The sequence below is a fragment of the Eleutherodactylus coqui genome, chromosome 3, assembly GCF_035609145.1.
Source record: "Eleutherodactylus coqui strain aEleCoq1 chromosome 3, aEleCoq1.hap1, whole genome shotgun sequence".
NCBI lineage: Eukaryota > Metazoa > Chordata > Amphibia > Anura > Eleutherodactylidae > Eleutherodactylus > Eleutherodactylus coqui.
In genome coordinates, this window is record NC_089839.1 from 275434808 (window position 1) to 275448712 (window position 13905).

General features: G+C 42.5%; 1 protein-coding gene across 1 annotated transcript in view; it reads right to left on the bottom strand.

Moving 5' to 3' along the window:
* NMNAT2 (nicotinamide nucleotide adenylyltransferase 2) overlaps positions 1–11080 on the bottom strand; it is a 55365-nt gene extending 44285 nt beyond the window's left edge. Inside the window, exon 1 of the mRNA XM_066597450.1 lies at positions 10851–11080. Within this exon, the coding sequence (XP_066453547.1) occupies positions 10851–10935 (85 nt within the window). The 5' untranslated portion in view covers positions 10936–11080. The remainder of the gene's footprint in view (positions 1–10850) is intronic.
* Between the last annotated feature and the right edge of the window lie 2825 nt (positions 11081–13905).

A 13905-nucleotide genomic window follows, 5' to 3' on the forward strand; every position in this document is an offset into this window, starting at 1 on the left:
GCTCCTAGCCGCGTTTCATTAGAAACGGGCCGGAGCTGTCCAGCGCATTGCATTCAATGGAGCCGGCAATACAGCCCGCTCCATTGAAAGCAATGCGCTGCGGGCGAGTGTGGGATGAATTGTCGGGAAGGGCTTAAATATATAAGCCCTTCCTGACAATTCATCCCGCGCACGCCGGCAGCCCATTGCTTTCAATGGAGTCGGCTGTATTGCCGGCTTCATTGAATTCAATGGGCAAACATTGTTCTTCTCTGCCACAGCTGTTACAGCTGTGGCAGAGAAGAAGGATTTGTCTTCTATATGTTCTCAATGGGGTCAGAGCTGCTGCCGCCGGCCCCATTGAGCGCATATAGAGAAGAGAACAGGAATCGCAGATCGCAAATAGGTGCAATCTGCGATTTCTGTTCTATAATTTATAGGACGAGCGCATAAAAAGCGCTCATGTGTCCGATACCATTGCAAAGCAATGGTTTTATAAAATCGCCGGACGCATGCGCATGCGCAAATCGGGCGAAAATACGCCCGTCTGACTAAGGCCTTACTGTGGGTGTTGAGCTCAAACTTTGTCCTGACCGCAGGCCCAGCTAAGAGAACTTTCACTAAACTTTGTTGAGTGTCCGGCTCTAGGTCAGTGCCGGCGATATCTTCATAGACACATGCATGAGACATAGGCATCAGCTCTGGAATCAGTTTAGCAGCCCAGTAAGTTGCTGCATTAGAATTGAATATTTGTTCCTCACTATTTAACCTGATACCTCCATAGAAATATTCCCTGAATCTGCAGGATTAATTTTAGACGCACCCTGCCATGGACTGACATTCAATATTTTTATGTTGCATGCATCAGATTACTAAACCAAAGAGCACAAGCAATTGGGATTATTGAGAAGGCATAAGCAAATGTAGTTTTTTTTTCCGCAGAGGCCGGCTGGGGAGATGTTCAATAACATGAAGATGCCGCCTGATGCTGGGAATCGAGGAGCTTTGGATCCTCAAGGGAAGCAGCCGTGTCAATCATTATTTTGCTAGACTGGACAGAAGCCATCAATAGACAAGGCAATTATTTCAAGCAGACACACAGGTCTTGCATTTTTTATATCATGTGGTTTGAAATTAAAAAATTACTCATGATCCTCGATCTATACCATAACAAAGTCAAGCAGGTAATAACTGCAATTACAAAAGCCTCCATATGGACTGCAGAAATATGGACCCAAAAGTTCTGGTCACAGCAGGAGTGGAGAGGACTTGGGCTGTGACACCAGGAGAAGCAGAAGTCTTCCACTTCTAGTGTTACAGCCTGAGTCCTCTCCGCTTCTGGTGTCACCAGCACTTTTGGGTCCATATTTCTGCAGGCCCAAGAGTGATATTTTTCCCAGTTTGACTGATGAAGGGGTTTACCCTGAAATGCATATCTTTAGCTAGCTTTTAATTCAAAAATAAAAGAGAAGTTGGATATTTCATCCTATTGTCTCACGGCTTTCATGGGAGAGTTGCACTAGGATACCAGGTTTTGTCAAAGTATAAGCCGTCGTAACATTGCAGATTTACATGGTAGCCAGGGGCTATGGAAAGTAGGTTTGGAAGATATCCACACCCTTATGTGCACTTCTACGGGAGATTAAAGGGGTTATCCCAAAATCTAAAGTTATCCCCTATACACAGGATAGGGATAACTTTAAGATTGGAAAAAGTCTCATCACTGAGATATCCACTGATTTTGAGAACGAAGGTCCTGTGGCCCTCCTTCCCCCTCTTCTAGTCAACCGAGCACTGGCCGCATATGTGTGGCTGCCGCTCCATTCATTTCAGTGTAGTTCATGGAAATTCTTGGCTCCTTGTATTCAGCTATCTCCAGTAGTCCCACTGAAAGTGAATTGAGCGACACCACACTTGTGCGACTGCCACTCCATTCAACCTTCTCCCAACTGTGGGAGGTACAATAAGTCTACAGTGAGCAAAAGGAAGGAAACAAAACCCCCATTTATGAGATTGGTGGGGGAGTGAGACCCTCACTCATCATAAGATTATCCCCTATCCTGTGGATCGGGGGGTGAGGGGTGATAACTTTAGATTTTGGGATAACCCCTTTAATAAAAAAAAAAGTTTAAATAAAAATAGATAAGCTGCCTACAGCTACATACTGACAAGTCAAGCATTAGGGAATTGCTGAGGGCCCATGGACAGAGGGCCTGGCTATAGTGGTTAGTAAAGGCAACATCACCTTCAGTGTGACCCAGTTCACTATCAATCAGCCCCTGGCTGCCCATGTACATGAGTTTTTCTTTGTCAGATCATAGAATTCTCAGGGAAATCTGCCAACAATCTGAAAGCTCAGTCATCAGTGCTGGATGCCAATCTTCATTTCTTTACTAGCAGCTGATCCTCCTCTTGTATGGAGTCAACATGCACATTTGACAGGAATCAGTTGAACATGTATATTATTGCAGAGCTATACATTGCATTAGACATAGGAAGCCTGATACCCAGAATGATGCATTTAGTTTGCATTAGCACCTAGGTCGAGAGAAGAAGAGCTTATAAAGCTAATAGGTGACTAAATAAAATAAACTCCAGAGCTCCAGAAATAGAAAACTGATGCTCTCCGGCAAAACCCCTCAAGGTCTTCAGATTATTAACCTAAATCCAATAAGATGCCACTCAGCTACTCATTAGATTTATCTTGGTCTTCATTATGGAGACGTATTCAAGAGTTTCAGCATTTGATGGGCAATTATTTACTGTATCTGACAGCCACAGACAGAGGCAAAACCGGAAGCCTCTGGGCCCTAAATATATATTTTCCATAGTCCTCCAGCTATAACATTTCATTTATAGCACTGGACTCCTTATATAGGATCTTTTGTCTCCCAGGGGGTCAAGAGGCCAGGAGCAACTGCAACCTCTGCACCCTCTATAGCTAAGCCCCTGGTAGTGGGCACATATTCAGCAGCTATATATATTATCTCAACATACAGTAAAGTGATGATGGAGCTGAGTTTTTGGAGGTTACCTCAAGTAACAAACTATAATGCCCCTGGTGGTCTAGAGGCTAGCATAACTTTTTTGGTCCCTGGGTGTTTTGTTAACAAATGATTTCCCTGGTTATTAATTCTGTAAAACATTATTGGAGTTTGAGTAGTTATAGCGACCCTCCGGTTTTGGTACAAAGTTCTGTACTGAGATCGGGGGGCAAGGAATAAACAGTATTACCTGCATTTGTTCTTCTCTGTTGCCTTTCTGATCCACCGGTCCTGTTATTGGACATCCAAGGTGTCTGCTGCAATTTCCTAACTACTTAATGCACATTATACACTGCTCTCTGTTTGGCCAGCACTGATCATGTGAGCAGCAATAGCCAATCAGAAAGCAGGTATAGTTCTTCGGTAGTCTAACAATACCAATGCACACTGGAGGATTAGGTCGTCTGAAGATTGCATCGGACATCTTGAATGGTTGAATACGGGACTGGGAACTTTGGATTAGATGGATGGCAGAGAAGAACAACTGCAGGTAATATACCTCATTCTCCATCTGGTCCCAAGACAGAAAGACTGAAAATCGATCCAGGAAGATTATTTTGCATAAACTACTGCTTGGTAGTAATGCCTATTAGTACCAATTAGTAGCTTGTGAGCCTCAGGGAGCTGTATTCAGAGAACAGACCACCTGCTGTTCTCTGAATAAATTCCCTTTGTTCTGCCAAAGGCTGACAGCTGAGACAATGTAATTAGCACTCCCTGCGCAGAACACAGCGTGCGGTCCCTCTTATCAGCTGTTTTGCTGAATGATGGATTTCATGCAAAACTGAAATCCATTGTTCAGCAGAAAAGTGAAAGATGGGCACATTTACACCCAATGATTATCGCTCGAAAGATGGATGTTGAGCGAATTTTGAGTGATAATCTTTGTGTCTAAATGGGCTTTAGATTGTCACAGAAGTGGTGCAGCCTTCTTTGTTTGTCCAAGAGCGGAAAGTTTCTTTAGTTCACCTGACCACCAGGGATATTATTTATTACCACAAGTAGCACCAGTGATATTATAGACAAACCCATTGAGGCAATGTTGCTATTTTTATTAACCAACTAAACATCCTGGAATGTTTTATATTAACCGATAAGACAATAGCATTACAGCCCACTACAACCAACGTAAGATCGTCCAAGTGCTGTGCCCCACTGGTTGTGCTCGTCTTGGAAGATAATCAGTCTGCCTATTGTAGACCTTATATCCTACAAATAAATCAATGTACAGTCTAGATGTGTGCGGCAGCTCATTCCTTTTAGCTAAAAGTTGGTATCCTAGAGATTGGATCCCTAACAATCAAGCATTTCTAGCAAATTTTAGCAATATGATCTCTCTAGTGTTTAGATTTAGTTTCAATGACGTGTCGCCCACAAGAATGTTATATTACAAGACCGTGGTGATCTAATATTGGTGGTTACACTGATATTTCATGCTTAGTGACTGTGACATTACATCATTATGGATGACTCACCATCACACCAAACAACGAGAGGCCCGCATCAATGGAGGCAAGCAGTGTCGGATCAGAGCAGAACTTCAATGGTATGCCTAAATAAAAGGGAGCTTCAGAAGTTTTCCTATTCTTAGAAAATGTCTTTATATCCCTAAATTGTCTACTTGTGTGAAATCTTTAAACAGTATAAACAGCTTGATCTGATTCATCTTAATTTAACAGATGTTGAGTTTCCAAAGGTGACAACCACTAATGGGAGGTTTTACAGTTCACATAGGGATTGCATCTCCCACTTACTGTGCATGACATATAAATCTGTTATGCCGATTTCCTCCCAGTGCAGGTTATCCCATTAGGACAACCCCTGCCCATATGTCCTATAGCAGTATTTCTCAACTCTAGTCCTCAGGGACTACCAACAGGTCATGTCTTCAGGATATCCTATGGTAAGAACACCTGTGGCAATGTGTGAGCCACCGACAATAATTACATCCCCTGTGCAATACTGAGGAAATCCTGAAAACATGACCTGTTGGGGATCTGAGGACTGGAGTTGAGAAACACCGTCCTATAGGGTTTATGAAAGTCAACCCTGTTAGGATATTCCTCTTTTAGCCAAAGTATCCTGTTCTGAAGGACCCAGCAAGACCATCAATTACCACACAGGCACCATGTAATATGACATTTCTTCTGGAATGACGGCCAATAACAGTTGATCACCAAGGGTTTCAGATGCCAGCACTTCTGAAATCATCTGATCGCCAGCAAGTCCTCAATTAGAAAAGTGGTTGTTCAGTTGGTACAACACCATTAAGTAGTCATAGAAAACGGTATGAATCAGGAAGTGCAATGCAGACAATGTCTCCCAAATAGCCCATACTACACAAAGGTCAAAAATACAGCAGAATACAAAGTTATTGGATCTTATAGAGAAAACAATTAACATTGAATCTATAAGTGAAACTGGTGAATGCATTACAAAAAAAACCAGGATGGTAAAGAATTAAAGCTTTTAATGAAAATGTACATTGAATGGGCCACTTTATTAGAAACACTCATCTAGTAGTGTGCAGGACCTATGTGGCCTTCAGAATCTCATAGATTCCACTAGGTGTTGGAATTGTTCTGCAGGAATAGTGGCCCATGTAGGCAGGATAGTTTTTTGCAGTTGTCACAAATTAGATGGAAGTACTGACATGATCTGAACAGCTGACAGGAAGGGTTCATGCTGCTTGCACCAAATTCTGAGCCTCCCAATCTGGATTATTTTGACCAGGTGATGTTTTTCCACTGTTCAGAGATTCAATTTTTGCACTGTTTTGCCCACTGGAGTCTCGCCTTTCCATTTCTCTTAGAAAGTAGTAACGCTGTAATTGGTCGTCTGCTATTATAGCCATCTGTGCTATATCTGATTATACTAGTGAATTTCAACACTTTAGTTAAAGCTTGAGCTTTGTAGGTAAAGGTAAAGTCCCCTGGAACAAGCACTGAGTCATGACTAACCCCTCAGGTGACATCACATCGTGATGTTTTCTTGGCAGACTATTTTTATAGGGTGGTTTGCCATTGCGTTCCCCAGTCATCTTTTTACCCCCCAGCAAGCTGGGTACTCATTTTACCGATCTCAGAAGGATGGAAGGCTGAGTCAACCTTGAGCCGGCTACCTTAACCAGGGATTGAACCTGCAACTTTCCAGTCGTGAGTGAGAGCTTTGTACTCAGCTGCAATTGGCTTGACTGTGTATCTTCTGTTTATCAGCACAATTCTTGACAGCCTCTTCTGAACCATTTCGTAGACAAGTTCTTAACGTCCACAGGATCACCTTTTGCTGCATGTTTTTGCTCACACCCCATTCTCAATATACTCTTGGCAGTGATGCATGAGAAACTCCTCAAAGTTTGCAGTTTTTGAAATACTGCCCCTGGTAAGACTGGCACCAATGGCCATGCTGTATTAAAACTCAGTCAGAAAACTCCATTTTCTCATTCCAATATAGAATGTGACACTGAATGGGTTCCACTTGAAAACTTGCTCACCTGATTTCATGTTTCGCACCGGAGTCATGTTTCTAATTTCCATACAATTGTGAGAAGACTGGGGTTGCTAATAGAGCGGTGTAGATTTATTGATCACTTGTTGTATTCTTTTGCAGTTTCTGAGTAAAATGTTATTTGACATCACTTGTTTTGAAACAAACATTTTTGCTGAACACAAGAGATATAGTTTGAGGGTGGCGCGAACGTCTTGACACCTCTCCCACTCATGCATGTTCTATATAGTAGTGCCAGGTCCTTTCCATTATTATTGCCATATGTAGGCGATGCAGAGGAACATATGAGCTGTCTGTTATACAAATACAAAGTTTGTGTAGGAGGCCCCCAGAATGATGTCACTTCGTTGGTAGGTAAGTGTTCAAAATGAACAAAATGTGCATGAAGATTCATATAGACTCACAAAAATTAAGGGAACACTTAAATCACACATCGGATCTCGATGAGTGAAAGATTCAAGTGGAGAACAATCTGATGTATCAATGGTCAATGGAAATCAAAACCATCAAACAATTGAGGGCGGGATTCTAAATCACCCAGAAATTTAATTTGTGTGAATTTCAACACTGCAACTGTGACTTGGTTGTGTGTATGTCCCTCATATGCCTATATGCACTGGTGATAATGTTTGGTCATACTCCTCATGAGATGGTGGAGGTGTCCTGCGGATCTCCTACTAGACCTGGATCAGGGTGTTAATGAGCTTCTGGATAGTTTGTTGCGCTACCTGGTGGCATCAGATGCATGAATGCAGAATGTCCCAGAAGTTCTCAATTGGATTCAGGTCCAAGAAATGTAGGGGCCAGTTAATGGCTTCAATGCCTTCATCATCCAGGAACAGCCTACACACTCTGGCTACATAAGGCTAAGCATTGTCCTGTAGCAGGAGGAACCGGGGCCCACTGCAACAGCATAAGATCTGACAATAAGTCTGAGAATTTCATCCCAGTACCTAACAGCAGTCAAGGTATCATTGACTATGATGTGGAGGTTTGTGCCACCCACCATGGATATGCCTCCCCTGACCATAACTGACCCACTGCCAAACTCTTCATGCTGGATAATGTTGCAGGTAGCATAACATTCACCATGGCTTCTCCAACCTCTTTCATGTCTGTCACATCATCTCAGTGTGAAACTGCTCCCATCTGTGCAGAGAACAGAGCACCAGTGGTGGCCCTGCCAATTCTGGAATTCTCTAGTTATATTGTGCTGGGCTGTAAGCACAGGTCCCACTGCAGGATGTCGAGCCCTCATGTCACCCTCAGTAGCCTGCTGGAGGACATTTTATAGTGCTCTGACAGTGTTTCTGCTGGTCCTTCTCACACAAAGGAGTACATGTTGGTCCTGATGCTGAGTTGATGCCCTTCTACGAACATGTCCAGCTGTCTTTGTGTAATGGCCCGCGTCTTGGTATCTGCCCCATACTCTTGAGACTATGCTGGGAGACACAGCAAACCTTCTCGTGACAACACATATGGATTTGCCACTCTGGAAGCCTAGGACTACCTGGGCAACCTGGTTGGGCTCCGGGTACCGCCTCAAGCTACCAGTAGGGAGGAAGACACTAGTAAATGGCCAAACTAGAGAAGAATCAGTCAAGAAAGAAATGGAGAGAGTAACTGTCTGAGACCACCAGTTAGAAAACCATTCCCTTTTGGAGATTGCCTTGCTTTTGCATTTTCAGTGCACCTGTTGCCATTTTCGTTTGTACCAAAGCAAGTGCAATTGATTCACAATGGCTTCTGCCTCCTAGCTGGTCAGATTGATATCCCTGATGTTTTACTGATTTGGCGTTATACTATGAAGCTAAATGTTTCCTTAATTTTATATCAGTATTTCTTACAAAATTAATCAGCATGGAAGTAGGGACTAAAATGATTAAAGGTCTGAAGTTTCTGTACTTCAAGTTCTTTACTTTTGTTTTTTGCTTCACTTTCCGCCAATAGTGGATATACAGTGGTCAACTGGAAGAGGTAGTCTTTTTGCTTCATTGCATACTACTCTTGTAAAGTGTAGTAAAATGAGTTGTTTTCTAGAAACTATCAGAAAGTTAACTACCTCTTTCACAGAAAAACTCCAATCTGCACTCAGAGTAGAGATAGATAAAAAAAATAACAGATCCACCAATAGTAGTGTTGCATCATGCCAATGATATCTCGAGATTGGGTCCAGGGTAACATTAGGGTGTCAGTCACAGTCCATGTAATCCTTGCGGTGCTGGCCGCCAACCAGGACATTCCTCACTTGGTATATGGAGTGATTGGTTGGCAGGGAAGTGGTTCCCCGGCCGACCAATCAAAAGCTACAGTGCTATATTCTGGACCCTCCTTTAAGAGGGCACCAATTATTTATTTGCTCAGATGGAGTTCTGGTCAAGTGTTTCTTAGTTCCTTCTGCTGTTTCCATCTTTATTTGGGCTTTTGCATTGTTATGCTATCTGGCTTTGTGTTTGTATATTTAATTTGACAATTGGTACCTCCTGTATCACCATCTAGGGATAGACTAGGTAGGTCCCAAGTTTCCGGAGGTGAGGCCCCCTCTCTAGGGAGGGTTTTCCCATATTAGTTTGACAGGGTGAGATTCCTTTTCCTCATAGTTTCGTTTTGTTATAAACCCTTTTGTTCTCCAAGTTATTGCTAGTGTGTTTATCTGTCCTTTGGACAACTGTTATGTCCAATTAAAAGGAGGCGTTTTGGCACTCAGCTCAGACGTAACAAGCAGCTTATTGATCGTCTCTGAGTCACGACAAAGTTTTTTTTCGACATAGCACAGATTGGAAATGTACTTAAAAACAGCAAAAAAAGTAACAAAACTTTATTACAAAATGCAACATTTTAGTTTTGCTGATGTCAATGCTTATCAAAAGTGGAGCTTTAAACGCATGAGACCCAACATAGGAGATATCAGACTTGGAGAACTGAAGCTCCTTATCTTACCAACTCCTTCATAACCATCAAATCCCCATCTAATAAAACTCAGCTCATATGTCCAGTAAGGAAGGAGAACCCCTGACCCACACATCTCCTCCAACTGGACCATAAGAACTTTTCCACCTCCCCCACCCAATTATCTTATGTCTTAAATCTATGAATTTCTAAACAGAATCAAGAATAACCAGTAATATATCCTCACAAAGAGCCCGTCTCCTCGGGGGTGTTAACCATTTGCTGTACTGCAATTATTTTTTTTAATGAACACTGATATAAAAAATGTTAACGTTTCATTGACTTCAGCCTAGATGAAAGGCAGCATGTTCTTTAGAAATGAGTTAAATACAGCACATGTAATAATACAGCGTGACTCTTGTCTCTTGACAATTGCTAAAGTCAAAATTGTAATTTTATTGTCATCTTCTCACAGCAGGAGGTGACATTTGATTTCCTACCACAGCTGAGACCTCTGGGGTTCACTTAATTTTGCATTCTGAACTCACGAGACATGTAAATTCTTCTTTCAGTACTAGGATATTACTATTATCATTATTACTATATTATTATATTAATATTGCTGTAATAAAATGAAAATTGTTCCAACTAGGGTCACAACCCGACACATTTCACCCACTGCATTGGGATCTCATACAACGACACAGTTGGGTAATGCCCAAATGCCACTGAAGCTCTATAATTCAGTCATACTGATAGACACCATTCCACTTGACAGAATGATAAATATCTTGGTAGAACAAATAATCTCACATCATAAATATATGCATTAAACCCTATCCGCCGAACCCGTAGAGACTAACAATTTTCGCCCATCTGAAGTTCCCCCCTTAAGCTAGAGGGTCTCTTTGTTGTGGATCCTAATTATGCATAAATTTATCATGGCACAGAATAGCTTCCTTTATACACTGTCTGCCTTGGAAACACACGGAGAGCCGTTAGCTCTTACCCACGACCGTATTAACCATTTCATGCATAGACGGAGTTTCAAGCAATTGTGTACATCACAAGCCCATCCATTGAGCCATCTTCACAAAACACACCCGGCATTAAATAATGGGGCTGGCATCATTTTATAGGTTCATATGTAGGACAGTCTAATTGATAGATCAAGGAAATGTGGTTAGGGGGATCTGTTGACTCTGCAATCTCCATTATGGAGCAATGCCAACAAGGCAGACGCAATGGAAAAATTGGATTGGCAAGACCGACGGAAGGGCAGGAGAGATGGACACCTAATGAGAAGAAAAGAGGATGCAGATGACCTAGAGGGAAGCAGAATGTGGAAGATGGAGGACTGTAGAGTCAATGAAGGACGATAGATTAGAAAAAAACATACAGATAGGTGAACGTGTCTGTTAACGGACTCACCAAACATCTGAATGTGTCCTTTTGTGACAGGGTTGAAGCTGCCGCAGGCCAGCAGGATAACGTGGGTCTTAGTGGTTTCAGCCATGCCGGAAGGTAGAGAGGAGCAGGTAGAAGATGGGTGGGTGAGGAAAAGGGGTAGTTTGTGGGTGGGGGCAGATTATGAGTTTGGATAAGGGATTTCTCTAGGTGGGTGGGTATTCTTTGCCTCTGCAGAGAAAGGAGATGAGACTGGCTGCTGAAGACTCGGAGGAACAAATGCAATAGGCAGCACGTCACTACTCTGCTTCGCTCCCCCTCCCTTATTGCCTTCTCTCCATAGCCTTCCCCTTTTAACTACTGAAGAACCTCATATCTACCTGCTCTTTCCTACTCAATGGCTCAAAAACATGCAGTAGCATCAATGGCACTTATACTATAGCAAAAAGAAAAAGTCAATGATAATAAGTTATTTGGCCAGAAATACTTAGAATAGTAAAGTAAGGAAATCACGATAGCTAATATCACTATTATTACAGCTCCAGACTGAGGGAGGAAGGAGCATTCTCGTCTATTGTCTTTCTTATTCTCCTGCGCGGACGTGCACTCCATGTAATATTTCTTAACACATAGTAAATATTAATTATTAAAGGGTTTTTGATGGATGGGCGATGTGACAGTCATACAAAGACTTAAAGCGGAGCTTTATTTTGGGGCTACATAAACTTGTGACTAAAGGCTAAATAGCAATGAACTAATATTCTTATAGCCAATAGAGCAGAGACATGTGAATGGACTGCTGGAAGAAGAACATTTCTGGTGGCTGCCCTTATCCACTAGAGTTAATAGCCCTAGACCTTGCTAGAGCACTAGTGGCATAATCAGTGGGGGATATGTAGGTAGTTGCCTGGTCCACATATTAAAACAGCATCAGTTACAAAAAAGAAAGCACAGTTGCTAATATACGGATGTACAGTGAGTGGCCACTTTATTAGAGACTCACTTGTAGTAGCACGTTTGACCTTCAGAACCGCAGCAGTGGATCACGGCACAGATTCCAATATGTGTTGAAATCGTTCTGCAAGAATATTGGCCCATGAGAGGATATCTTCTTGTACTAGATGGAGGTATTGATGTGCTCTGAATAGTTCAGGACAGTTTCAGATGAGCATTGGCACAACTTTGTTCGCCGTTACGGAGCGTATCTGCACCTGAACGAGGGGGAATTTCTTCTCTTGCACTGGCTTTTGAAACTCTGTGCCAGAGTGCAGGAGTTTGAAAAGGACCGCGGGTAGATAGGTGCTGCCCGATATTTCTCGCACGTAATTTTTACTACGTACGAGAAAGATAAGGCGGGTCCTATCTTTTCTAATTAATGGCCGAGAATCCTGCTAGTGAAAATGAAACCACTGAAATCAATGGATTTCAGTGATTTCTTTTTCACTTTTGGGATTCTCGCTCGTTAATTGTACCGGTGAGAAAAGATAGAACTTGTCCTAACTTTTCCGCACGTAGTGAATATTACGTGCGGGAAAGATTGGGCGACATCTATCGCCCTGTGCTTTGGTGCGGAGTATGAACTGCTGGTGATGGGTTAGAAATTCCCATCATTCAGGCGCAACTACGTTCTGTGCCGGCAAGCATAGTTGCGCCTACACTCATCTGAATAAGTCCTAACAGGACGGGTTCATCAATTCCTTCTGCTTGTGCTAAATTCTGATCCTTCCATGAACACGGAGCAACAGAAATCTGGATCGCCTCAGGCTATGTTTTTCCACTGCCCAGTCATTCAATTTTTGTGTATTTTTGACCACTGGAATCTTGACTTTCTGTTTCCCTCAGGGCGGTTTCAGACGAGCATAGGCGCACCCATGCTCACCGCCACGGAGTGTAGTTGCGCCTGAATGAGCGGAATTTCTTCCCCATCACCGGCTTTTCAATCTCCGGGCCAGGAGTTTGGAAATAACCGCATGAAGATAGGTGCTGCCCGATCTTTCCCGCATGTAGTATTCACTACTCATGGGCAGGTCCTATTTTTTCTCGGCCGAGAAAAGATCTAGTGAAAACGAAACCATTGAAATCCTATTGAAATCAGTGGTTTCGTTTTGTCTCGTTATACAGTCGCGATTATCACGTTCATTTGAATCCACCCTCAGGGCTTCTTCAGATGAGCGTAATTTAGTCCCATTATGCTGCCCTGATAATCACGGCCGCATCACAGGATGAAACAAAACCATTGATTTCACTGGTTTTGTCTTCATTAGCAGTATGTTTGCCCGTTAATAGTACGGGTGAGACAAGATAGAACTTGCCCTATCCTTCTAGTTAATACTATATGCAGGAAAGATAGGGCAGGACCTATCTTTCCACATTTTTTTTCAAATTCGAGCGCTATGGTGCGGAGTTTGACTGGCGCGTAGTGACGAGTGTAGTTACGCATATGCCCATGTGTTTTTGCCCTAAGGGATGAAACATTTGGCCGTGTTTTTGTCATGTTTTGCGGCCATGAAAATCACAGCGAGTTGTGCATTTGGATATGTAAGGGCTCCTTCACATGGCCATATTTTTCATCAGTGTCTTGTGAGCCAAAACCTCGAGTGGAACGTACAGAGAGAAAGTATAATGGAAAGGTTTGCATTTCTTCCATATTTTGGGCTTGCTCTTGGTTTTGGCTCACTCGTATACTGATGAAAAATACGCCTGTGTGAATGAGCCCTTTATTGAAGAACTAGCATTGTATTCAACTGCAATTTGCTTGACTGTGTACTCAGAACTTGTACAGAGGGATTATTCGATTAGGTGCAATGAAGCCTTACTTACTCACAAGGGTTCAGAATTTCAGACCTCTTGGCAGTCTATAAATACAGTTGCAAGAAAAAGTAAGTGAACCCTTTGGAATTGCCTAGATTTTTGCATTGATAACTAATAAAATGCGGTCTGATTGTTATCTACGCCACAATTATATGCAAACAGAATCTAAAGAATGTAATAACAGACAAGGAGTCGCAGCGTTCATGTCTTATATCGAGCACATTCAGCTGTGGCATAAGTCCAGGATGAAAGCAGTGGGTTGTAGGCA